At 44.1% G+C, this 27,409-nt stretch overlaps 2 protein-coding genes across 7 annotated transcripts in view; one reads left to right on the plus strand and one right to left on the minus strand.

Moving 5' to 3' along the window:
* The first annotated feature begins 1,490 nt into the window (after window positions 1-1,490).
* HABP2 (hyaluronan binding protein 2) lies at window positions 1,491-26,419 on the plus strand. 3 transcript variants are annotated; one of them, XM_065672288.1, is made up of 14 exons: window positions 1,491-1,646; window positions 9,620-9,659; window positions 14,797-14,925; window positions 16,059-16,169; window positions 16,717-16,833; window positions 17,199-17,318; window positions 18,245-18,416; window positions 19,304-19,398; window positions 19,526-19,763; window positions 20,750-20,892; window positions 21,226-21,360; window positions 22,899-23,044; window positions 23,914-24,114; window positions 25,839-26,419. In XM_065672288.1, the coding sequence occupies exons 1-13, from the start codon at window positions 1,578-1,580 to the stop codon at window positions 24,088-24,090; spliced, it is 1,692 nt and encodes a 563-aa protein (XP_065528360.1). In that variant the 5' UTR covers window positions 1,491-1,577; the 3' UTR covers window positions 24,091-24,114; window positions 25,839-26,419. The 3 variants fall into 3 exon arrangements, with proteins under 3 accessions (XP_065528360.1, XP_065528362.1, XP_065528361.1); XM_065672290.1 differs by having other exon boundaries at window positions 16,062-16,169; XM_065672289.1 differs by having other exon boundaries at window positions 9,623-9,659.
* NRAP (nebulin related anchoring protein) overlaps window positions 24,723-27,409 on the minus strand; it is a 55,893-nt gene continuing 53,206 nt past the window's right edge. For all 4 annotated transcript variants that reach the window (XM_065672286.1, XM_065672284.1, XM_065672287.1 and 1 more), the window contains one exon: window positions 24,723-25,898. In XM_065672286.1, coding sequence (XP_065528358.1) covers window positions 25,797-25,898 — 102 coding nt within the window. In that variant the 3' untranslated portion in view covers window positions 24,723-25,796. The remainder of the gene's footprint in view (window positions 25,899-27,409) is intronic.

Consider the following 27,409-nt stretch of genomic DNA (forward strand, 5'->3'; position numbering starts at 1 on the left):
TTATCTAACTCCTTTTATCTTGCTGTCTTTCTAACTCCTTAAAGAATCTGGAATCTCTTAAACTTGTATGTGTGGCCACCAACATACTAAATCTCAAGCACATTTTGCTTGTAGGCACCTGCTTCAATTATGCGCGTGTGGCATAATTTGTATACTTAAATTCTTTGTGTATTTTGTGATGTATGAAATCCCTTAGGATGTTCAGGCTCCAAAGTGAGAAATCATCAGAAGTGAGGTTCCCTGGCTTCCAAATTTCAGCACTTGTTACAGAGACTGTAATCAAGTGCTCACATCTTATCTTTTTCACAAGAATATTGCGGTCTGGATAGGAAATGAGGAAGCTCTTCTGATTTCACTGTTTTCTTCCTCATATAGAATCATAGAATCATAGAATAGTTAGGGTTGGAAAGGACCTTAATATCACCCAGTTCCAACCCCCCTGTCATGGGCAGGGACACCTCACACTAAACCATCCCACCCAAGGCTCTTTCCAACCTGGCCTTGAACACCGCCAGGGATGGAGCACTCACAACCTCCCTGGGCAACCCATTCCAGTGCCTCACCACCCTAACAGGAAAGAATTTCTTCCTTACATCCAATCTATATCCAATATTTCACCATGTGGACACCCCACCCATCCATTTTATTTACTGTACACTATTTAGGTCCTCCTTAGCAGACAACCGTATTCATTTTTCTACTGGTGGTGTTTAGTGCTCAGCACTATCCTATTTAACTGTTTTATAACAGCAGAGAAAACCTATTGCTAGGGAGTTCCATGTGAATTTGAGCTGTGATGTGAGGACACTGTATTTCTATCACCCTCCTCCTTCTTCCTACTTGGGCTCTAAACTATCTGGGAGAGAGAATATATCTTTTCACTTGTTTTCAGAACATGTAACACAAACAAGATCTGATCAGTGAAAGTTTGTCAGCATTTCTGCAACAGAGGGCTGTTTATACTTGCAATAATACTGTGATCTCCTCAATCGCTACTGTTGTTACAAATGCTTCAGCTTCTGGAGACCGGGAGTTACTCAAGAATTTCAACTTTTACTGAAAAGAGATTCCAGGTTCTCACGTTTGTGAACAAATGCTTGAGATCATGAACCTCAGCGTCTGAACTACAGAAAATAATAAAAGCCACACTTTTAAAAACCTTATATTATATAACTAGATCTCAATTTATGTTTTTTTCAATTAAAGTTAGTCTAATTCATGCTTTGTTTTCTACTGACAATAATAGTCAAAATTATTCTATTACAAGGAAAATACTTTGGTTTATTGTCAATTTATGCTATTATCATAGAATCATAGAATAGTTAGGGTTGGAAAGGACCTTAAGATCATCTAGTTCCAACCCCCTTGATTTGAAACACTTACCAGCAGTTAATGCAGTGATTATCTGGTCAGGATGCACTTATTTGATCAGGGTAATCTGTTGAACATTAAACAATATTTGAAGCATGGTTAATTATTTGCACTGATTTAGCTCATCCTTGAATGGTTGTGGCTTGTCTGAAAGAGACATAGGCAAGAAGAAAAGGCGATTTTCAAGAAAGAAACAAGCAATAAGGATGGTTAACAGTGCTCTGACCCTTCGTGTTCTTCCACTGGTCGTTCTCCTGGGGAACACACATTTGTGCGTGAGTATGTTTCTGAATTACTTTTCTTGCTGTGTGCCGGCTCTGTTTCTTGCTGACCCCTTCCTGGGCAGCTGGGGCATTTATCTGTGTATTGGTATTGCAGGATACTGAGGTGCCCAAGTAAAGGCTGCACAAGAGAGAAGCCCCCTGGTTTTTAGGAGCAGATATCTACACTGACAAGGACTATCCTGTCCAGGTGTTTTCGGTGGACACCCTGCACCCAGGGGTGTGCAGTGGGGAATGCTGTTGCTTCCCCAGTCTTGGGCAGCGAGAGATGCTCCAAACCACTGGGCTGCTCACCTTCAAGCTGAAGGGACTTGAGATCAGATTAAACAGGTCAGGGTATGTGTTGACTTGGAAGTTTTGCAAGCTATTTTGTCCAAGGTAAAATTTACCACAGCCGTAAGTTTTGGATGGTTGAATTATCATTGCTACTGACATGGAAGAAAGGTTAACAGCAAAATACTCAACACTGCTAGAGATGCCCTTTATATACTTTCCCAAATCTATTCATCTCTCCTTTAAAGAAGACTGAAAGAATGACTTGCAACTAAAACAAAGTTAAAACTCAGTTTTCAAAACATTTCTTTTGTTCCTCCAAGCACTGCAATCAAGTAGGTTTTCCCACAAAGGAATCTGAGGTTCTTTCAAACCCCTGCTTTCTTAATGATAGTCTCTATGCATGCAGGTTTGTATTTGCTAAAATGCAGTGCAAAATTTCAGATATTGGTATTTTTAAGTTGAGTTCTTTAGGAAAAATATGTAGTGAGAGGGTTTAAAGTGTTATAAATCTTTTTTGAAGAACTCAGTGAATTTTTGTTCAGGGATTTTCAGAACACAATAGGGTATTTATTAATAATCATTTTATTAATTAATCAGGTCTGTCTATCTGCTGACAGCAGTGGATATGGCACACTTAAACCACCAGTACATATGGCCAAGTACTGAGGGGAGCAGCTCTAGGTAGCTCAATGCCAGTTTTACAGACATTGTGGGAACCCAGTTTAGTATAAATAAGCTCATAATGATCTGGTTGTGTTAATTCACACTCAGTGAGGAAGATGCAGGTGCAGTCTTAGACAACACAAAGTCTTGCACAGATTTTTCCTAACTATACCTAAGTTCGATTGATTCATTAGCTTTGACAATCCTAATCTGACTTTGCTCTAAATATTGCTGTGGAGAATGTAGAACATATCCCCCCTCCACCCCACCCCTGAAAATTCATTAACATTGCTAAAATGCAGAAGCAATTCTGCTGTCACTGAAAAGCAGCATGGCAGAATATTCAGCAGGCTAGTTTTTAATAAAACATGTTTTTTCCTCATAATTAATATAACAAGGTTTTCTGGCTTAGCACTTGGAATGGATCCCAGGAATAAGAAAGGAGAGGGGAATGAGTAGCCATGACGTGACCATTGCACGACAAACATGTTATGAGAGGATGTTTTTGCCTTAATGATTTGTTCCAAAGAAAAAGTTTACTCTGAAATAGTTTGAATGAAAAAAGAACAGATTTGCACTTTGCTGAAACCATGGAGAACACCCTTAAATTCTTATTTCCATCCTGTCTCAGAACTATGTGTCTTCATCATTGTCATTTTTATCTGAATCTGGTTTGGGGAGTTTTCATAAGTAACACTGATTAATAAATGTTATTGGTGAAATACAGCACAAGTCGAACATAGATTTAGGCGATAGCTCTTATCAAGTCAGACAAACTAGAACTGGAAAGCACTTGGACATTCATGGATCTGGCAGGTCTGGAGCAGGACCCTAAGGCAAATATTTCTGTTTGATTCTTTCGTATTACCTGACGAGAAACTGGCTTCACCTGCATGAATTTGGACTATCTCCATAAAAGACATAAAGCTGCATGATGGGTGCTGATGAGAACAAATTTTGGTCCTATATTTTATCATATATGATGCAACTGCTCCAGAGACTGTCTTCAGACATGACAGGTCTTCTCAGGTTGGGTTAGGTTATTTCCTGCTTCTAATTACAGTTCTAATTCTAATTAATTCTAATTCTGCTCAGTGAGATACTATGGCAGAAGTGTGCCTGCCATAAGGTATTGTATTGTTAAGTGTTCCTTATTTAACCAAGAAGAAATCCAAAGAGCTCTGCTGCAGCAGATTATGCAATTCAGCTTTGTATCTTCCCTTAATCAGACTTGTATTGAAGCAGCTTTTCTGAATTACACACAGATTTAAATGGCTTAAATGTTGTGCAGTTTTGGGCTAGAGAACTCTGCAATGGGACACGACTGGGTTAAATCCCACAACACTGTGGTGATGGAGCTGTTCGTATGCCCAGCTGCAGCTCCCATTTAAATATGCTCTAAAGTGCTTCAGCTCATACTTGGAGGAGACAAAAAAAATCAGCTCAGGCTTTTTCCTTGTATCAGAGTTCCCTGCAAACTCAACATCCCTAGCACCAGAGAGGAAGACATGGAGGGGGCACAGTAGCAAAGTGGCTCTTCACTGAATATTTCAGAACTTGACAAAGTTGATGTCCACTAAGTTGTGATGGAGAGCATTTTGAAGTCACTAACCAAGACTAGTCCAACAACCCAGTGCACTTCATAGTGGAAAAGGAAGGATTAACATGTCACATTAAGGTCAAACAATTGCAATGAAAACTTACTGTCAGTGCCTATCTCCTAACTGGCTCACAGCAGATAGAAAATTTAGCAGTACAGGTCTTTCCTTGCCTCAGCTGCTCGGAGACCATTTTAGGGTGCCCCAAAGTGTACTCAATCTGACATCTTTTTCCACCCCCTGATGGCTCTTTTACCATGGGAAACTCCTACTCCTGCTCCCTTCACCCTCTCCCCAGCACTACATCACTCACACAAGGGCTTTGTGCTGTGCTGTGTCACAGAGCAATCACTGCAAAGATTAGTGGGTGCTGTCAAGCCTGTCTCGGTTTGTGGCCCATCAGGTGTGATGCCCTTCTGCAGCGCTCGCCTAAATTCGCCTGATGCAGCAGGAAAGCAACAAAGCCTTGGGAGTGCTCCCAGCTAATTTTGCACCACGCACTCAGAGAGGGAAATGTTCCTCGCTGACCCCTGAAGGCAATCAGCTTATGCCCTGAAGCGTGCAGGTTGATATCCCCTGTAACTAAAAGGACTTAATGACTTTGCATAAGCTTCAAGTCTAGCAGCATAACCTGCATTCCCAGCGCTGGCTGCAAAAGCATTTGATAGCGCAGCTCACTTGTTAGTGTGACAAGCTGGCTCCTGCAGCCCCTGTGAAACAGATCTTGTAGCTTCCCCTTGTTGTGGCATCCGAGGCTGACCCCGGTTTCCACCTGGGAGCACAAGCACACCTCATCCACCAGTGAGCAGCTTTAGAAACAGCCAGCTGCTACCAGGCCATCTCTCACAGTGCAAAGATTAGTTTGGAAACTTTGATCTCTTGGAAACCAGGAGCAGGTAACTCCTGCGCAGGGAACCAAGCTGGTTTCAGCAGCACCTCCAAGGGCTCTTGCTTTCTTCCTGGATTCCTGTGGTTTTTTGTATCAGGTGTTACCATGGGAAAGGTTCACAACTAAATAATCACCAAAATAAGGACTTTAAGTGTAACCCTCTCTGGGTGTCCTGGGACCTGTCTAATGAATGTGTCAGTCACTCTGAGGCACATGTTGGAGTTCAGTGTGGAGGCAGGAGATGTCTTGCTAGCAGAGAGGTGAAGAGCTCAGAGGTTCTGGTGGAATCCTTTCAGAGAATGGTTTCCCAGGCTAAAAATACAACACGTGTTGCATGTGTGCTCCAGATGATAATATGCCCTGCTTTCATTATACTGCAACCATGGCCTTGGCTGAGAAATACAATGTCATTGCTGGAAAAGCCACTTTCCCTTGAAGTTCAAAGACTGTCACTACCCAAGATGGTTGCAGGCAAAAATCTGGCCGATTGTAAGAGCATCAGAACTGTCGATTCCCTCCTCCTTTGGCGAGAAGCCCAGACAAAGGTTCCCACTGAGAGCTGTCAGCAGGATCAAGGGGTTCACTGCGAAAAGGCAGTAGTTGTGTCTGCCCTCATGGCTCCTTCATGCCTTATGTCAGTTGCGGATGGAAGTTGATCAAATATCCATCCTCGTCCTCCAGTTCTTCCCCATCCCACCTCCTTCTCAGCTGCGAAGCTGTGGCTGCACAGAAGAGCACATGAAAGGGGTGATATTTGTTTTTCTGCCATGAAGGCCACTTGATGGCAAGTTGCAGGAGAATCTGCACAGCTTAATGCAATTAAGTGAATAGGCCAATTCCTACCAGTGCAGTTCAATATTTGGACTCCTGCAGTGCTTTGTTGCAGACTGTGGGTATGTGCAGATGCAGTTCTCATCCTTGTTGCTAGCCTGTCATGCCAGCTTGAGTAGCTACAAGGTTTTCTCTGGAATTGCTTCTGGTTTGCACACGTGTAAACGCACAGCCTAACCCTGGGTTGCTGCCTTTGTGCTGCCTGTTTCTCCACCTGCTTTTGTGGTTTAATTATTCATTTTGATTGTAATAAGGGGTAGCGAATGTACCCGAGACACGATAAACAGTTCAACTGCAGAATGCCCTTGGCAGCTGTAAATGATTTCCCTTGGATCTGGGGTCAAATCTCCCTGGATTTATTCAGAAAGAATTAAATGGACATTTTTGTCTGAGAAAGAGCTGTAGGATTCTGTTCTGAGACCAAGAAAGCTCGTGGTGCTGACATTACTGTTTGAAATCCATTATATTTCATTAGTCTCTCTTTCTTATCGAATTGAAATGGAAAAATGGCAAGTATCGTGTATCTGCAGCATTTAACCTTGGAACAAAGCCTAATTAGCAAAGTTTGGATGGTTCTTCAGAGAAGTGAAGTTTTAGTGAAGTGCTAATCATTACGATGATGACGATAGACAGCGAAGGTCAGCTGAAATTAGGGTATTTTGAATTTCAGCCATTTCTTCTACCATGTTTTTCTAAGAGCCCTATAAATGCAACCAGCTCCGCACTCAGCAATGCACTGGTGCCCATATCAAATGTCTCTCTCTGGTTTTTTCACTCTTTTTCTGCACAGTTTCTTTTTTATGAGCCTAAAGTAATAACATTTAAAATCCCTCTCCACAAATTCTTCCATCTTCGTCCCCCATCCCTGCGGACCCGCTACATACAGGATCCAGCGAGTTTATTCCCCCTTGAGAGAGCACACAGTGAGTGTATCGGTGTCGAGCTGCAGCAAGGAGACTGGTGAAACCAGCCCCGCAGCCTTAATTCCTTCTCCCAACCCCTTTTGTTTGAATCCTGCTCCTCGTTGGGCTCCGTGCTGCACCTCGTCGGAAGGACAAGATCCTCCTCTGCTGGCCGTGAGTAAATACGGCACGGCAGGCAGGATGCCCTGCCTTCACTGCCCCTGCCTGCACCCCTCCTGGACCCCTACCCTGCAGCCCCTAACCTGTGCCGTCTCCTAACTGCCTTCTGCATCCCATACCCTGCATCCCCTTACGGAAAGGAGGAAAGGGTGAGCTCAAGCACGAAAGAGGGAAGGAGATGAGCGCTTGTCCCTCCTCTACTGCACTCCACCATGGAAAGGGAAGCAAAAGTCTAAATCTGGCCTTGTACTGGCTAGCGGGGGATCAATGCTTCAGAACCAGTGTAGTCTGGTGAGTGGTGTGATAGAGCTCAGAAGGGAGGGGAAAAGTATCCACACCACGAAGTCAACTTTGCCTTAGGTTTTGTGTATCTGCTGTTGAAGCATCTGACAGGCTCATGGAGGGGAAAAGCTCCAGGGAGTTCCAGGGACACTGGAGTCTTATGACAGAGATTGAGCTTAACTCTTGGACTCTCTGCTCCAGGATCTTTTGTTCCCAGAAACATTCGTACTGTGGCAACAGATGGAGGCTTTCACCCAAAAGCAGGAACCAAAGTTTCGGGCTCAGCCAGCCTAGACTACAAGCCACTGCCTGCTCTCAGGGATGTTACTGGAAACCTGCACATTTCCCAGGTGGCAAGAGTTTAGGGTATCTGCCCTTCCCCAGTCAGCTCTGTCCATGGAGGAGTGCCTGGGTGCTATGAGAGGGGTAGGTGGGTAACCTGGAAAAGAAAGTAGTGTGGCAAAGTGCGAGGTCTCTGATCTTTCTCCTTCCTTTGGTGTGTGAGCAAAGCCTTGGGCATTGTGTGAATGTCATCTCCGCTCTACAGCTGGGGGAAACTAAGGCACAGAGGAGCAAGATGCAGTCACATCCTTTACCTCACTTAGCCTGGGCTGAAATCCTCTAGCATCCCCATGAGGTGCCAAGGGCTGCCCCGAGTGCAGGGGCAACCTTGCTGAAGTCAAACCCTTCTGTCCCCAGAACCCCTTTCCAACCCCCTCGGCACAACAGGGCACTGCACACAGCTTCTGTCTGTTTCTTGCTTCGTCCTGCTCCCATTGCTGCTTCCTTGTTCTTAGTTTCATGATTCCTCCAGCAGAAAGGAGCACCGTTGCAGGGTCTGTTTTGGTCTGTGTATATGGATGAACACTACCACTAATTGTAAAGGGAGCAATTAAACCTTTTCTTTATACAGGGTCTGGCAAAGGATCTGACAAACCCTGTTACCTGCACTTAAGAAACATATACACCAAGGGCAGAGCTTTTACAGCCTTCTCATTTACTATCATCTCCACACTCATTCAGGAGGGGCAATTGTGTGAGTGTGTGTGTCCTCCCACCTGCAAAGGATTTAGTTATGGATGTGTGTGGTTCACTTAAGTGCACCTGGAAAGGGGCTCTGCTGGGCAGTGCAGGGGACATTGCTCATTAAAGTCAGTGGGAAGGGGAGAGCTGGAGTGTCTGTTCTCCCTGGCTCAAACACAAGAGGGAAACAAACGTGCCTGAAGCAAGATCTCATTTATATATTCCAGGTAACATTCACAAATGTAAATTCTGAGCTTTTTAGGTCCTGTTTTTCACTCATTGCTTCTGATTCATTCGTTCTTAGTCACAACCAGTGTTAGCTGAGAATGTCATTCTTCTATATGCCATTTCTATATACAATGCACAATGAAACAGGGTGTAGATTTACAGTTAATTGTACCTGTGGCGATATGTAGGTGCACATAATAACTGTATGTGTATGTGCATGTATGCTGTCTTTATAACATGTGTTCAGTTGTTTGGAAATACATTCTCTTCTGACAAATCATGTGAGAGATGATGAATAGCAGCTCCAATTCTCCATCTTTACACCTGCTGTTGGCACATGTATTCTCATCACAGGCAGGTAATCCTGTCCATAGCTGGGGTTTGGAGCAAGAGGGAAAGCGAGCTGAAATCGTCACACAGAGGATGCATCCCGGTGTGGAGTCAGTGTGTCTCCTTTCAGACAAACCTCACTCACATTCTTCAAAGCCTGAGAGCTGTTTTCCTTCTTCTGTTCCCTTTTGTTGCTCGCCCTTGATCATGAGCCCAACAGGAAAGGCTGGAGCTCCACGCTGGAGGTCGGGCACACGGCATTTCCTAATGGGAAATGGCAGAACTGTTCTCGATTCAAACGTTGTTGACAGACTTCCAGCTCAGAGGTCCAGATCCCACTGGCTGCACCAGCATGGGCTCCTGGGACTCTGCTGCACTGCCTGACCTCCCCTCTGCCCTGTCTGAGCTTTGGCAGCCAGCTGTAAAGTGGCCTGTTGGTATCTCAGACACATTAGACAGTCAGTGCATGGTCACTTAGTGAGCAAAGAGGCAACCAAACTCATACAGGATAGGCTTTCCCCAAAACACAGCAGCCCAGCCACTTGGGCTGGATGCTCAGAAAAGCCAGAGCCCCCATGTGGGTTGTTGGGAGCAGGGGGCATTTGAAGACATTTTGATGATCCTTTGAAAATCCAGCCCAACCAGCTCTGAAATGGGTGATGGATGTCCAGCACTGGGGCAAACAGAATCTTTGTGCTGTAAACCAAGTGTTGTGCTGGCTTTTGTTTTTTCACAAACTGACTCTTTGCCCTTTTCTATCTCAAGCAGGCGGCCCGTTTATTCTCCCTGGCTGACCTGCTGGATGGTAAGTTGCTTCGACTTCATTGTAACTTCTACATGCCAAACTGAGGAACTGGTGACCTGGTCCTTCAAAGAGCCTTTTCTGGTGCCCAGTGCTGAATCTTATTAACCTCATGCACAGCTTTGCTGAGCTTAAAATAAGGCCTGTGATCAAGTAGAAAGTTTTCTTGACTTTGGATAAGTAATATGGTGAGTAATATTCAGACCTCTGCATGCGCTCTGTGCTGGTCCAGGGGACAACGCTGCACTGGGTCCCAGGCAGGAGCATGTCTGGCACACTGGAGCCCAAACCAGAAGTACAGCTGCAGGTACCACTTTGCAGCTGATCATGGGGTACTCCTAGACTGCACAGCTCTGTTCCAAGCCAGGACTTTTCCACTGTTCATAGAATCACAGAATGGTTTGTGTTGGAAAGGACCTTAACATCATCTATCTCCAACCCCTGCCATGGGCAGGGACACCTCACACTAGACCATGTCACCCAAGGCTCTGTCCAACCTGACCTTAAACACTGGCAGGGATGGAGCATTCACTACGACTTTGGGCAGCCCATTCCAGTGCGTCACCACCCTCACAGCAAAGAACTTCTTCCTTATATCTAACCTGAACTTCCCCTGTTTAAGCTTGAACTCATTACCTCTTGTCCTGTCACTACAATCCTGTGACTGCATTCTGTGGCTACATTTGCTCAACATAGTTCTCGGGATGCATGGTGTGTCATGATGCTGGGCTACAAACCTCACATAAGCAAAGAGTCTAGCTGTGCATAAGAACTGAAGGCTAACTTTCCCTTGCAGCATACAACAAACTGTGCAGCTTATTTCCACAATGTTTTGTCCTAAGTGCAGGAAGGTTCAAAAAGTGTTTACAAGTTCAGGCGAGTAAAAAATCGTTAAGGGCTATGTAGCATCAAGACGTTGATAAAGGTAAAGCTGTGATGAATGTTATGTGTGGATGTGTAGATTGTATCAGGATTTGCACATCCTTTCACAGACTACTTGGCCCACGTAGAAGATTATGGTCTTATTGATAAGTTTAGTATTGTTGCAGATAAGTTCTGCTTCTCCTTTTCTTTATTTCAGTGGCTCTTAGATCTGAGTTTATGATTTATAGCTAATAAAGTATTGCATTAATATACTCATTTTCCCAACAAAATTATGTTACATTACATTAATATACTCACTTTCTGCTGTTCATTCCAGTGGCACTTTGGCTTCCAGGTCAAACCTGCAAGGTCCCTAACTCTTGTAGCTCATACAGCACTGCTGCTTTCCCCATATCAAAGTTGCTCTTCTAAGAGGATGTGTATGGAACATAAATTTCCACATTCTTTGTGCACCCGAGCATTTGGCTTCTGCAAGTATCTGGCCACAGAGCTGTGCACTTGGCTTCAGGCTTTACCCACAGGCCTTCTGCAACCTGATTTGCCTTTTGATGATGGGGTATCCCTTTCATGGTTTCTTAATTCATTCCCTCCCTTATGGTTATTATAACTTTCATTATAAGGCTTTATGGTCCTTACCTCTGTCTCTCCACTGCCCCTGCCCTCTTCATTCGCCATCCTTCTGCAAGTCCCCACTCTTTCAGCATCATCATTCACCTTCACCCAGCTCCCGACCCTCCAAGGAAAAGGTGCTGCAAAACCGCTTTTAAGTAACAGCCATAAAACTACGTGAAAGGCTTTGTTGTTAGCTGGTCTCTCTTTCACAACTTCTTTCTGGAGCTACAGATACTCCCAGCTATATCCTGTATGGAAGAGAGGAAATATGTGAGGTCTTGTCTCTGCAGAAGTAAATGGGGGACATCTCGTTATTTAAAATACAGTCAGGATTTCAGCCCCATAAAAATGACACTATATTATTCTCAGAGCTGGAGACAAAAAGTATTTAGATAGGTGGCAGGAAAACTCATCCTGCTTAAATTAGGCCATATTTCAGTCAATCCCCAGAGGTTCAGAGAGCTTGAATAAATGCTAGGTACTTTCTGGTGCTCTTGATGTGTGTTGGCAATAGGTTTTAACTTTGCACATCACTCATCTTGACATCTGCAGTCCAACAAAGTTACCTCGCAATTCAGGTCACTCGATGGCATCCTAATGCATCACTTTCTCACTCGGAACATTAGTCATGACTTGATCCAGAGAAGGTTTTGAAAACAGTGTGACTGCTGGCGTTGGGATATCTGTTCTTTCTGAAACAGAGAGCCCATGTAAGCTAATGAACAAGGGGATATTGATCAGAAATCCATTGCTTGATTGACAGCTCTTGGCAATGTGAAAAACTGCAGATGAAAGCTTGAGCAGTTTAAAAGATCACCCAGACCTCAAAGCTGATTTGAAGCTTTAAAAGTCAATCTCTGCCTATCAATTATGGGGGGATTTTTTTGTACTACACAGAGGAAAGCTATTCTTTGAAAATTTGCATGCAGGATGTCTAATTTAATTTCGTGTAATAGTCACATTTCAGTGACAAATGTCAGATCACTGCTTTTTTAAAGTATGTTAAGGTTTTCCAGCACTTACAAAGAGTGAACACTCTGATTTAGTAATATGTTTAAATCAACCAGTGTATCAGACTTTGTGCATTAATTATGTGCTCAGATACAAAAAAGTGTTGTTTTTCCTTTACTAAACCTATAGCTTGTTATGAATAATTAAAAAAAATGGAATGGGAGCACTTCTTAAATAAGAGATGTAGAAGCCAAATAGTTATTTAGTGCCGAAGCAATGATAAATAAGAAGACATCTTTTAGTTTGATGTCATGTACCCAAGTCAGGGTTTTCTGTTCTTTGTTTTTCACTGCTTCATGCAGCTGCGGAGGACACGAGTAGCTCGGAGATGGGAAACATCACTCATGTGACCCATAGAAGCACCCTCTGCTTCATAGTTTCATAAGAAGGGATGGGGGAAGTAGGAACATTCTCAGATCAGCAGCACACTCTTATCACCTTGGTTGGTCTGATGGCCAGGCAGCTCAGCTTCCCGAATCCCACTGTTCATATGGGAAAACCAGGGTACCCAAAAGGGTTTGCTGATGTTTTTCAAGCCCTTTCTGCAAGAACCTTTAACTGCACAGCCTGATCGTAACATTTCTTGCAATGGTAACTTCCAGACCATAAGGGGGTTGTTCAGCAACCCAAAGTGCCCTCCTCAAGAGCTGACTTGTACCAAACTGGCCTCAGATGTGCATTGGCCTGCTCCATAACTATCTGGGGGTCATCTCCCTGTCAGTGTGAATAGGGTTTTGTGCTCCTCCACCTTGCAGAGCTGTCAGAAGCAAAACATGAACTGCATCTTTGCCAACTTGGGGCTCGCCATTGAGATGTACTTAAAAGAGTCCATAATGGGCCAACAAGTAATTTCATAGGTGTTGGTAATAAATGATTAATTATTAGCATTAAAAGACTGCCAAGATATGATGCCAGTGTAACAAACTGAAGTGACAGTATTCTCGTTTCTCAACACCGTATTTACACTGAAGAGTTGGTTTAAAAATCATGGTAGATGATTCTACAGTGGCTTGGCTATTTGAGCTCATTTGGAACACTTGTTTTTCCTCTGTCAACTCCAGAGAGTCCTCACCAGCCTCTGTAAATCATGCTGGGCATGTTTGCAGTCTGCTTCTGGCAGCCGTATCTCCCTTGTTCATCCTTCACAACATTTAGCAGGTATATTTTCCCATTAAAGGGCTCCCCCATCCCTCAGAACACTTCTTTAAAGCATCTGTGGAATAAAAGCCAACGTTCCCCACTGAGATTTTGAAAATAAACAGGGAAACAAAACCAGCCTCCTTCAGACAACCCCTCAAACTCAAGTCCGCTCGCCAAGCCTCCCCTCCGACACAGTGAGCTCGCAGGCTGCATTGCAGGCAAAACCCTCTTTTTGTTTTCCTTTCTCAACTACCTCACATTAAATTTAATTTTGTTCACTGTAGACAATGTCCTTATCTTCCAGCGAGATCCGTCTGTTCCTCAGCAAGGCACACACTTCTGCAACACTTGCACATTGTCGAGACTCGGCTCCTGTGGAAATAATGAGCTGAGGAAAAGGAGTCTTGACTTAACATAGCAATAAATGAGGTGAAACTTTCCTCCTTTTTTTTTTTTTTTTTGGTGAGAGTTGGCATGTAGGAAAAAAAGGAGGAAAAAAAAGACAGTTCTATTTTAATATGAAGTATAAAACATCCATTGTACAAAAGTGGAATTTCTGTCTTTTTTTTTCAGAAGCAAAGAAAGAATAAAGATAAAGGCTGCAAGCGAATGAATGAGGAGAGAAAACTAAGATAATGCAGTTGATAATCAGTTCAAGGCTGAGCATTATCCATGGGGCCATCGGTCCGGCCCTAGGGGAGAGCTTTTTAAAATGCCTCTGTATAGAACTTAGCTTTGCTCATTACCATAGCTTGTCTTTGAAACACCGGCGTGGCTTCCCCCGGCAGCAGCCCTACCTGTGCAAGGAGCTGCCAGCCCACTTTAATCATCCAAACCCCTCCAAACATGTGCTGGCAAAGCAGTGTGTCCCACCGGTGTCAGGCTCCCAGAAGGATGCTGGCTCTCTGCTCAGCTGAGTCAAGGATGGGCTTCTTAGCATAGGTCTGCTGTGCCAGGCCCTCGCTCCTCAGAAGGGGCTTTGTGTATAGGGAGCTACACAGGTGTGCGGGTGCCTTGGGCCCTCAATCCCTTCCAATTTCCCTCAAAATGGGTTTCTGTGTTGCCACACGCAGCAGGTACCTGCATGTTGGATGAGGGTCTTGCCTTGTGCTGCAGCAGCGGTCATGCTGATGGTGATCACAGTAGCTGGACAAGGGAAAACCCTTCTTCTTGTAGGAGTCTAAATCCCCTTTTCTCATGGGGCTGGTAGCAGCCATCAGCATCTTCCCTGGCTGTGAGAGCAGAGTTGGGGCCAGCAGAGCTCAGGGGTGGCCATGCTGGGCGCTGAGTGAGCTCTGCCCATACCAAGGAACAGCTGAACATCATCTTTGGTCCTCAAGATAATGCAAGCTCTGGACGCATTAACATCCCAGATGAGCCAAAGGAGAAAAGGGCTGTGTCCATCCCAGGAAATGACCTCTTTCATACCTTCTTTCCTTCTAGCAGTCCTAATTCCTCTGTTATTCCACTCTCATCTCACCCCATCCTGCAGACGAGGCTGATGACTATGAGTACGACGATGAGTACCTTGAACTGGAGCAGGACCTCTTTAACCAGCAGCAGCATTCAGAGGACCCTGACTGGTTTGAGGCATATTTTGGCTACAGCGATACTAGAAAAGGTACCTCTGAGGGGTGGGCAGGGAGCGGTACAATCCCAGCCCTGCGCTTGCAGTGGGAGTGTGGCAGGCCTCGACTGCCAGCCTGCTCTCGAAATGCCTGCATCAAAGGGATGAGTTAGGAGGATCGTTTGCTGTGTTCTCCTTTGTATTTCTCTTGTAAGGAGCCTGTGTTTTATCTCTGGGTTTCACAGGATGGATTCTGATCATGCAGAACATTTCTGATTGCTACTACAAAAAAAAAGCACAGGCTTATTTGTCTATAGACACTGTAAGATGTAATTGCTGTTTTCATGGGATATATGTTCTGTATTTATGATGAGAACCAAATGTAGAGCAGGTTTCTTTCTTTTTTCTTTTCTTTCTTTTTTTTTTTTTTTTTTCTTCTCTCAGTTGCAGTCTTTTTTCTTTTCTTTTTCTGTTTTGCCAAACTTCAGGAGAGCAGGAAAGGATCCTTCAGATTCCTCAGGGAACACAACAGGGAAGTTTCTTGTAACATACCCTGGGTTATCCCCTGGTACAAAGAGAGCAGAGCTGCTACATGGCTTGTCCCCAGTGCAAATTGCTCCTGACAGCCTGAAATGGAGAGGTTGAACATACTTCTAAGGAGTAGCACTCAAGAGCCTCTCATCAGGTGCCTGCTCCCATGAAGCAGCAGCCACCCAGGGCTATTATAGAGCATCATGGTGGTGGATGGCTTTTCTAGGGAAGATTTAGTGCAACCTTACAACCAGTGCAATGACAAATCCAGATACCTTCACAACAAGTGCATGAAAAGAGATGCTCAGACACAGCTCGGCTCTTCAGGCATCTGTTTCTTCTGCTGCCTTAGAGGCAAATCTGTCCCTGGGCAAAGGAAAGGACTTGCCCCATTACAGCTCCATCATAGACGTAGAGAAGGGAGTTGGGGACATCCAGACCCAAAGCTGTGAGCGGTTACAACTTGCAGTAAGCTCTGCAGCAGTCCATAGCTGCTCCTGTGGTTGCAGAGCTGATGCATAAGCACAGTGTATATTACACAGTCTGCGATGCCTAGAAAGGCAGCCTTCTGTGGTCAGAAAATGCAAGAAGAGAAATCAGGTGATGGAGGCGGAGCAGCTGGAAGTAAAACTAAAAGGTCTCCATCCTTCCCCCAGCAGACCCATGCTCCTGCAACCCCTGCAAGAACAACGGCAGGTGTGAAAACAGAGGGAGCAGCTTCAGCTGTCTCTGCCCCAAGCCGTATGCTGGGAACACGTGTGAGAGAGGTAAGTGCTCCTTTGCTAACTTACACTCCTGATTTTGGCACCTGATGTTACTGTTACAGCTCTGCCAATGGGAGCAAACACAAGCCTTTATAAACCCACTGTTTGCTGGGCTGAGGGTTTTGACAGCCCACCCCGGTCATGTTTATAGGTCTCACACTTAGCTCCCTGTCTAGACCTAGGTCTGTCTAAAGCAGTATCCAGATAGGTGGGCAGAAAGCATTCCTCTATCTCCTAGCAGGTGGTCAATGAGGAGCTGCTTGTTAGTTGTAGTATCATAGAATAGTTTGTGTTGGAAAGGACCTTAAGATCATCTTATTCCAGCCCCCTGCCATATGGACAGGGACACCTCACACTAGACCATATTATCCAAGGCTCTGTCCAACCTGGCTTTGAACACTGCCAGGGATGGAGCATTTACCACTTCTTCAGGTATCCAGATTCTTTGCCATTGATACTGAGAACATGAAGAGAAATCCCAAGCCCACATGGTCCAGGCTCTTGTGCACACACAAATGCTGACGAAGCACCTCATGTCTGTTTTCCGCAGTGGAGGACATGTGTCTGGAGAAGAGGTGCCACAGAGGAGACTGCCTGCTTACATTAACTCCACCTTATTTTAAGTGCAGCTGCAATCATCCCTACAAGAAACCTGACTGCCAACAAGGTGGGCACTCAGCCTAATCCGAGGGGATTGTGGTGGGGACAGCATGGGGAGGTCACCCCACCGCTGCTTGTCTGTGGTAGTAGATCACATACAACACACCACATAGTGCGGTCCTGCCCTCGTCATCCAGCCTGAGTCTGCTACAGGTCCCATCCTTGGGCTGGTCAGTGATGAGTGATGCTTGATGCACAGTGGGTGGTTCAGTCACTGGTAACCTGCCTGGTGATAAGTGTTCTTCAGGAGTTCATAAGAACTCAAAGCCAACAGGCTAAGTGGGAGCTCTCACTGCTTTCCATCAGGCATGTGAGTGGCTGTATGGCATTCAGCACAGTGACACGGCTGTTCTCCATCTTCCCCATTGACAGCATCTTCACCGTGCAAGCCAAACCCTTGCAAAAATGGAGGTGTCTGCATTCGGCACAGGATCAGATCAAAGTTCACCTGCGAGTGTCCAGCACCTTTCAGAGGGAGGTTCTGCGAGGTCGGTACGTCACAGCGCCGGGGCACAGCGTAGGGGTGAAGCCTCCAGACAGACCCTAAGCCAAAATAACTGGTGCCATCACTGACGACATGCGGGCACCCACCTCCTTGGGGAGAGAGCTGGAGCAAGAGTCTGGCTTCTGCAGCCACCACTGGCAGAGGGCATCAAAGCAGTTCCAGTACTGATGTGTGCTTCAGCAAGGTCCCGCTGGTGTATGATGAGTGAGCACGTTTCCCAGAAGTGGCATATGTCCCATGGGGAAGGAACATCAGGCTTTCCTTAAATACTCAAAAGATGATGTAGTGAAGATTCATTCCCAGTTGTCTGACTCCCCATGCTGAGGAGACAGCCACTAATACATGGATGGGTGGCCAAAGGCATCCCAGCCTTCATGAAGAGCCTTTTGCCTCTGTACCATGGGCACCACAGCCCACGCATGTTTCCAAAGAGGAGGATTTGGTTTTTCTCTTTTAAAAGTTGATTGTGCTTCTAACTGCACATTGCAGGTGACTTTTTCCTCCACGTCACTTACAGGTCAGGTTCACAACCCCACAAACTTCGTTTTGGCACATCCATTGTCCTAGCGTGGTAGCAGCTCTGTGCCCACTTCTGTCTGACCCTGCAGAGATATCATTTCTTGCCAGAAATGGCAAAGAGATTCTGCTTTGGCATTAAGACACCTCTTAGTTGCTAGGTCTTTACCATGCAAAGAGGTTTCAGGCATTTGAAGTCAACCAAGCTTCAAGCTGGACAGATATGGGACATTAGCCTTATTTCTGGCTTATGTAGGTTAAAAGGTATCATTACATGACCCAGTAGGTCCTTCTCCTCCATAAAATGAATGTAGAGCAAGGAAGGGAACAAAGAGGGACTGCTTCGGGCAAGGACCAACACGAAAGCAATTTTAACATTGGTATTGTCTTCCTACAGGACTGGATGACTGTTATGAAGAGAACTCCTTTAATTACAGAGGAAAAGTGAACCAAGCAGCGAATGGCAAGACGTGTCTGCACTGGAATTCCCACCTTCTCTTAGACCACCCTATTAATGCCTTTATGGAGGATGCTGACTTTTATGGCATTGGTGAACATAACTTCTGCAGGTAATATTTTGAAGAAGCAACCTTAGAGGTCTGTATCAAAGAGATCACTGTCATGGTTTAATCCCAGCTGGGCAACTCAACGCCACAGAGCTGCTCGCTCACTTCCACCACACCAGCAGGATAAGGGAGAGAATCAGAAGAGTAAAAGTGAGAAAACTCGGGTTGAGGTAAAGACAGTTTAACAGGAAAAGCAAAAGCTGCACACAAGCAGAGCAAAACAAGGAATTCAGTCACCACTTCCCATGGGCAGGCAGGTGATCAGCCATCTCCAGGACAGCAGAGCTCCATCATATGAAACGGCTACTTGGGAAGACAAACACCATCACTCCCAATGTCCCTCTTTTCCTCTTCCCCCTGGTTTACATGCTGAACACCTTGACTCTGTGTAAGCACTGCTCAGTGTGAAACCATCCCTGTGTTATCAACACTGGTTTAGCACAAATCCAAAGCACAGACCTGTACCAGGTTCTATGGAGAAAATCAACTCTATCCCAGCCAAAACCAGCACAGGCACTGAGGACGAACTGCTCATGAATTTGGCAAACTGATAGTGTTATGATCTCGCATCTTTCAAGACAATGCCAGTCTACAAGACACCAGGATGTCAGAGGTGCATTCCCTAAGTCACTGATGCAGGGTTTCCAGAAGCAGCCCTCATTCCCCATTTTTCTTTGGGTTAAGATAGGTCTAGGGACAGTAAAATGGCAAAAGCCTCACTCTCTTACCTCAAGCATCTTCTTTGTCAAATCTTATGAAAGAGTACCTTTGGAAGTCTGGTTCTCATATGGGAATATGAGGCTGCTCCCTTAAGCATTCTCAGCTCCTTCCCTGGTTTCATGGAGATTTCCCCATTCCTACTGGCTGATGGTCTGAACTGTTCCCTTCAGGAATCCCGATGAGGATGAAAAGCCCTGGTGCTACATCAGAAAGAATCACAAGGTGGAATGGGACTTCTGTGACGTTTCACCCTGCTCAGAAACAGGTAAGGAATGAGAAGTGAGCTGTTTGGCAGCAGTGTACATGATCCAGAGCAGGAGCTGACTCCCTGTTACTTAACTCCTCCAGTCAATATTCTCTGCATTATGTATCTACTGTCTCTTCTAATGCAGCTGAAGAAAGCGTACAGTCAATAGACAGCCCAATAGACCCAAATGGCATGTTCAAAACATGTGGACAACCAGAAATTCCAAGGATGCTTCAGAGGATCTATGGTGGGACTAAGACTACAGCTGGCAAACATCCCTGGATAGCATCTCTGCAGATGAAGTCTTCACCTAGGGGTGAACATTTCTGTGGTGGAGTGCTGATCAAAGCATGCTGGGTTCTTACTGCTGGGCACTGCGTTGAGTAAGTGCATGTCCTGTGCCTAGGGTAGATAAATGTATAAAAATCAGGATGGTTATTAAAGTCAGTTTGGAATTCAATTTATTTGCAATCCAAATGATTGCTGGTAATCAAATAGAAAGGAAAATGTATATGTGAAAAAATGAACACATAGCTGAAAATAGATCTATCTACTTGAAAATGGTGCTTGCTAGAATAACAAATGAAACTTATTCTCCACTCAACTAGAATGAGCTACAATAGTTGTGTGAGAGAAAAAAAGGAGGAAAGTAACCAGGTTTCACAAAGTAAAAAAGAAAGCCTCTATGAAAACTTCAGGAGATATTAGGATACCATAAACAACATCACATATTACATCATAATTAAGATCTCCGGAACAGCCTAAATATGCATTTTGCTTTCAATTGTCTATGTGCCAGCTACCTTAGAATATGATATTTCCTTCAGTGTTTTTGCTGAATAGGTTGGAAACCACCACACTGGAAACTGGTAAATCACACTCTGGAGATCATTCCAGCACAGATGATTTCAAGTATGTCCAAACTGCATATATGCAATTGTACTCTCCTGGCTCTATGAGCAGCCACTCGTCGTCACAGCCACAGTCATACATGTGTGCCCACTGCTACTCCGCCCTAAAATGCGAAGAAAACCACATCATGCAGCTTTAAATCACTTTGTTTCATGATTGCGACATGTTAAGAGCACATGTGTTGTCCAACACCATCACTTCCCTGACTAAGCCCTCCTATAACAATCTTGGGAAATCTATCCATGCTCTACAAGAGGAAGGAGTATCTTGACTTGCAGCTACTAAAGGTGCAGGTTTTCACCACCACTGATAGCCTTGGGTGGGATGGTTTAGTGTGAGGTGTCCCTGCCCATGGCAGGGGGGTTGGAACTAGATGATCTTGAGGTCCTTTCCAACCCTAACTATTCTATGATTCTATGATAGACCATGACTGAATGTGATTTATTTCCTAATTCAGGCAATCAGCAAAATATCTCCAAGTAGTACTTGGAAAGCAGAACCTCAAGAAGAGAGAGCCTCAAGAGCAAATATTCGATGTGGAGAAGATCATCAAACATTACAACTACAGAAAGAAGAATGACGTCCCATACAGTGATATTGGTAAATCCCTTTTATTGAATATGCACCTCCAATCTCAGTAGTTCAAAGTGCCTCTCCCCAACTAATGTCAATGTGAAATTCCCATTGAGCCTATATCTTGGAAGTAATTAGGCCAAACTGTGGCTTAGACCCATTTGAATTTTGGGGATGTGAATCTTGATGGGCAGGCAGAAGTGGGAGGAGCAAAACAATAGGAATAGGTCCAGCATGGAGTATAAATAGCACCATCAGGTACGTGCAGCTTTGCCTGGGGCTGTGTCACAGGCTGGTAATGATGGTTTGGGATTAAAATTAGCTCCAAATAAATGAAGTTGTTGTTTCTCTTCTCTCCAGCACTACTTAAGCTGAAGCCAGTTGATGGGCACTGTGCAGTGGAAACGAAGTATGTGAAAACAGTGTGTCTGCCTTACGTCCGCTTTCCCGATGGGACTGACTGCTTCGTTTCAGGATGGGGTGCCACAGAGAAAGGTACCTGTGGGTTCTTCCATAGCAAGGCGGGCTGGTATTTTCAGTAGCAATTGCCAGATCCAAATGTGGAGCTAGACACTTAGTGAAACCAAGACATGGAATACATGTCTTAGGACATGATGAATTAGATTAATTCATTCATCTTAGGATGGCTAAACCCTGCCATGGAAATCACTCATTAGCAGACATCTCCAACTGCTAAGACCAACCAAACCTTTCAGAGCTTTGCAAAAATCCCTCACGCAGTGTTTTTTGCTTGCCACCTGACACTCCATGTCATGGTTTCATCTGGAGCCAGCAACAGAAGCAAGATACCAAGAGAGAGGCTATTGTATACAGAGTTTGTGTGTTTCAAGACAGGACTAAGAAAGATGGGAACTTTCATATGGTTTTCCAGCCCATTGGGTCAGCGAAAGCTTTTCAGAAGCAGCATCTGGATCTTCAGATGTGCTGAAAAATAAGGAAGAAAAAAAAATCCAAAGCTTTTCAAGTTCAACCAGCTCTGTCCCAAACCTTTCCTGCCCGTGGTAAATCCTGAGGGGAGAAATTACTATGCTTAAAAAAAAAGATAATGGCAATTTTCTGAAAAATGCATTTTCTCATGCTCTGATTGATGTGTTGCTGTAAAGCAGCAGAAGGAAAATGTGTCACTGAGGCTGCAGTAGGTGTCCTAGTGCTTTGTGACTGATACAGCCCGATACGATACATAGGACCAAATTCTCCCTTCTGATGTAGCTCTCATTGAAGTCCACAAGAGACAGGCGTGTTCATTTGATCAGAATGCACCAACAGAATTTAATGGACATGTTTTAAAAGTTCCAAATAAAAAGTCTCTCTTAAAAAAGGTACAGGGAATTTTATTTTTCTCTTTCCCCAACAAAGAGTCTCAGGTACCCTGTACGTGTTCAAACTAGATGGCTCCTTCTTTGAGCAGAGCTATTATTAGCATTGCAGGAAATCACTGCAGAAATGGAATATTTCCTGAAACTCAAGCAGAACCAAACTTATAAACCACCCTTAATTATCTACAGATGTAGTGCTTTGAAATCCCGGCTATTGCCTTTAGATGTCAAGTTATGTCTTTAGATTCACTGTAATTAATCATTGCCCTTAAATATTGCATGATTTTCAGTTTTCATCTGTTTCATTAGCTCGCGCGTTAAAACATCTAATGGCAGCAGCCTGAGAAGTGCTGAGCTGCTCCAAGTCCCACTCTGGGACCCGTGGGAGCTGCAGACAACCAGCACCTTTGAAATGCAGGATTACATTGGTAGAACTGATGGGAGCCAAATTCTGAATACCTGACCTTATTTCTACTCAGGCAGCAACTCGGTGTCCTGAGCAAAGCTTCCAGGCTCCAACTCTAACCCATACCATTTCAGACAGATACATCTTTCCTTTCCAGGCTAGCACATGCTTCCAACCCTGCTCCTCCCCCTTCCCATCCCAATGGCAAGCAATCTTGTGTTTTGAACAAAGACAATATATAACAGGATTGGGAGGAAGGTGACTCCATTTTTTTGGTGCACATCCCATAGATGACTTATCCCATCAGCTGTTAGATGTCAACGTCAAGCTGATTTCGCACAGGAAATGCAATGCACCCAGAGCATACGATCAGAGACTGGATGAAAGCATGTTTTGTGCAGGAAACTTTCAGAGACCCGGAGCTGATTCTTGTCAGGTCTGTTGCTTTTTCTGTATTTGAACATTAATTTTTTGTGTAAATAGTCAGGCTGTGCACAGTAATAGCTTTGGCAGGGTGCTGCATATGCATCTGTTTCTCCCATCAGCGTATTTCAACAGCCATCGTCTTTTCTTCAGTATAGATTGAGACGTAAATCCCTAGAGCTAATGTTGTCACTGTCAGCCACAGGCAGATCTATGAAAGTTAGAGACTAGCCTGGAAAGTTTGGCTTTGAAGGCAGTTTGTCATAACCTGAAAACTTGCCTTTTTTCCTCTCTGTTTTATTATGGCCTCTGCCATGAGCACCAGTTCTAATCTGATTTTCACTATGACAGCTAAGATTTGCAGGGAAAGTCAGGATTGGTATTTCTTCTCATTACAACCGGTATAAATGTGAAACAAGTTCATATTCATACTGCTTAAAGATAGGGAAGAGTTTGAACAACGCTGGCTACTGTAAGCATACTTCGCAACAGAAATCACCAATTAAACATTGACACCAACCAGCTCAGAATAAAGTTATGTTGAGGGGTGTGGGAGAGATCAAGTATTTTTATTTAGGCCATTTATCTTTCTGAGCTCAGGCTCTTGAATGCCTTGTACTTTCATGCCTGGGAAATTTCATGTGACCTTGTCAGATGTATGTCACAGACTTGAACAAACAAGAACTTACACCCAAAAAGTCTGGCATCATTTGACCTGGCTCCAGGACTGCAAGCCTACTCAGGCACTGAGCAGCATCTGGTGGTACATCTGATAGGGAAAAAGCATCTTGCAGCTTCAAAGTGTTATGATGAGAGAGGAATATTCTTATTTTGGTTAACATTTTCCTTCAGGTTTTGAACATGTGTGTTTCTTCTCATCAGGGAGACTCCGGAGGCCCACTAACTTGTGTAGAAGATGGCTTCTACTATGTATATGGCCTTGTGAGCTGGGGTGAGGGCTGTGGGTTAAAAAACAAGCCAGGAGTTTATACCCAGGTGACAACATTTCTCAGTTGGATTAAATCCACAATTCAGACCGAGTCCAGGTCACTTCATTAGGAGACAGCTTCGGAATGACAAATGGTAAGCTTGAGACATTTACTTATTTTCACTGTTTCCCCAAACGTCTCCTCTTCGACCAAAAATGCTATTGATATTTTCTCATGGCCTACATGCAGCATCCCTCAGCACCATCTTGAAAGCAGCCTTAGAGCGTTTGCTAGAATGTCAGTGGCAGTTTTTCTGTAGGGGCTTTGAAATAAGCCCATGTTTCACAGCAAAACAGAGCAGAAAGTAAAGCAACTCCAGTTCCTCCCCAAATCAATCAGAGCTGCAGTTGCCAGTGTTTCCAGTTCTGCTTTTTAAGCCTTGAAAAGTCTGCAGGCTCAACTGCCGACAGACATTCTTTTTTTCCCTCATGTCCCTCCTATCTAAGGTGTGCTTTTTCTGCACTCATTGGACCCCAACACCTCAAAGCTATCGGTGTGTGATCGATACTAAAGCCAGTACCATTTTTCACATGCTTTAAAATCGTCTTGTGGCTATGTCTGCAAGACTGCAGCCGTTGGAATTATCTGAGGACGGAGCATTAGGCAAGAGAATTATTTTTATAAGCATTTCTGTAGGGCAAGAAAACACAAATTCCACCAGTGATTCATTCCAGACTGAAAAGAAAAATAAAAAATCAATACTAGGATTACCCACTTTATTCCTGATTAGAGGATCATTACTTAATATGCTACAGACCTACAGTGGTATATGTGTGCTTAACTTCAAACACAGCGAGACCTAGACAGTATTAAATCCCATTTAAAGATACAGTTGTAAAGCTGTTGGATAATTCTTGGGCTTTCATAAGTTTTGCAATTCAAATAGTGTCATTTTTGCCCAATGATTCCACACAGAAATTTGAAAAACAGGGGATTACTATTAAGTCTATTAACCTGATACAGTTGAAGATGTCCCTGCTCATTGCAGGTGGGGTTGGACGAGGTGACCTTTGAAGGTCCCTTCCACCCCAAACCATTCTATGATTCTATAATTCTAAATCAGGATATAAAGACTAGATGCATTTGTGAAGAGTCCTTTTCATCTGAATTCCAGGGTTTACAAGCTGCCCATAGCAGCTCCCTAATTTATCAATAGCTACCCCTATGATGAGAATTTCTAACAAATTCATTCTGATTTTTTGCTTTGGAAGATTTGAAAATGACTGAAGAACTAATTGTGACCTGAATACATCCTGTTAATCAAGACCAAATTCTCTGATGTCCACAAAGGCCTGCCCTTGGTTAGTCAATAATCACTTTGCTTTCACTGGCCCTTCGCTTGTTTATCTATCTGTTAAGCCACCTGAATCATGCTCTTGTATTCTCTTAGGTCAATGGTGCCAATAAACCAGGTACATAAAAATCTCAAATTACTACAAGTATGGAATGAGGTTCATCTGATTTATTCATTACAAATTATTTTATATTCTACCAATCATGTTAATCCATCTGTAGTACAAAGCTGAGCCTGCCAGTCAGCTAGTATTAGTTTCATTTACAGCCTTAAATAAATATCAGATTCTGTAATACATACAGTGATAAATCACTGAGTATCCGCAAAAAAATAAAATGCTCAGTTATGAATTGCAATGTTCAGGTTGCTTTTAAAAACAAGAAGTTTTTAGACAGCATTTATTGTGCTTCCTAGAAAACTAGTAAAACTACAGGATTTGCAGGACAAGATAAAAATCTATTTGTGTTGTGTCATGTTTCTGTTTACTTCTGATACAGCTGCATTCTTCTTCTCTTGAATTGCAGAATTTCTGAAGCATCAGGGTTGACTGTGGCCTGCTGAGATCCTTCTGTGCCCAGTTGGTCCTGTAAAATGAAACCCAAGTGAATCGTGAGGACAGCCAGTCAACAGCAAAAAAGATTTAGCTATTATTCCATTAAAATATTTGTGTATTAAAAATTACATAACTGGCAAACAAATGAGCAAAATCTAAATCACTGCTCTGCACTGAGCAAGCCTCTACAGCAGAGAAGTGCACAAAACTGAGTTCATGGAAGTTAAATACTACACATCTCATAGGACTGAATGTGCTCAAGTCTTAATTTCTCATTTGAGCCCTAAACCAAGCAAACACCTGAGCTCCTGGTGGATTGCAGATCTGTAGATTTCCCTGGGATCATCAGATCATTATCATACCTAGGGTTTAAGAAGATATTGCCCGCAGTCCCCATTTCTTGCATTAGTCAATGATAGCAGTAACTTATTTCCTGAGTAACTTTTCAGATGGGAATGTAAATCATGAATATGTTGTGTTTCTCTTGGCCTGGATTACTGTTTGACTTGTTGCCAAAGTTAAAACTTAAATGAAATGAGTATTTACAGTGCTGATATTCTCTTTCATTGTTACTTAATCTTTCTTAACTGCAGGGGCTACAGGGTCCTTGTATGGACTTCGGCTCTCTTGTGCTGGAATGCTGGTTATTGGGAGTTATCCCTGTGGAGGTAGGGAGAACGAAAACCTGGAAGATCCTGGCTTGAAATTTCTTGCATCTTGAGCTGGACAGATATGGAGGAGGCTGGAGTATTCCCCCTTTGCAGAGAGCCTCCCACAGATATACAGCCATACAGCACACATTATACTCTCAGGAGTCTACACTGAGTCTGTCCATACTGTTGCCAGTGGAGATTACATGGCAACACACAAAGCAATACATGGTGTCTTGCTGAAATTAGGAAAAGAGAAGGAGAGTTTTACAGGGAGTCCCTTCCACCTCTACTTCTGCTTTCTGTGGAGGGACCAGGACACTTAGAGAGCTGACATTTACAAGTTAGGGGAAATACGTCCCATAGTATAAGGAAATCCTATCCCATGACACTTCCTATTCCCTACAGGAATTCCTCAGCCATGAAAGTACTGAATTCCCTTGAGAGGTTCCTTCAAATTAAGGTGCACACAAAGCAACAAAGCTTTGTGTGGGAAATATGACAAGTGCAAGGTCCTACCCCTGGGTCAGAGAAATCCCAGGCACGGCTACAGATTGGGCAGAGAAGAGATTTAGAGCAGCCCTGCGGAGAAGGACTTGGGGGTGCTGGTCAATGAGAAAATGAACATGAGCCAGCTGCAGTGTGTGCTCGCAGCCCAGAAAGCCAACCGTATCCTGGGCTGCATCAAAAGGAGTGTGACCAACAGGTCGAAGGAGGTGATCCTGCCCCTCTACTCTGCTCTTGTGAGACCTCACCTGGAGTATTGTGTGCAGTTCTGGTGTCCTCAACATAAAAAGGACATGGAACTGCTGGAACAAGTCCAGGGGAGGGCCACGAGGATGATCAGGGGACTGGAGCACCTCCCGTATAAAGACAGGCTGAGGAAGTTGGG

This window comes from Lathamus discolor, chromosome 3, assembly GCF_037157495.1.
Source record: "Lathamus discolor isolate bLatDis1 chromosome 3, bLatDis1.hap1, whole genome shotgun sequence".
Lineage (NCBI taxonomy): Eukaryota > Metazoa > Chordata > Aves > Psittaciformes > Psittacidae > Lathamus > Lathamus discolor.

Coding starts and splice junctions, on each gene's coding strand:
- HABP2 (XM_065672288.1), top strand. CDS start 1,578: ATGGTTAACAGTGCTCTGACCCTTCGTGTTCTTCCACTGGTCGTTCTC. Junction 14,926..16,058: donor CTACAGCGATACTAGAAAAG/GTACCTCTGAGG, acceptor TCCTTCCCCCAG/CAGACCCATGCTCCTGCAAC. Junction 17,319..18,244: donor AGGGAGGTTCTGCGAGGTCG/GTACGTCACAGC, acceptor GTCTTCCTACAG/GACTGGATGACTGTTATGAA.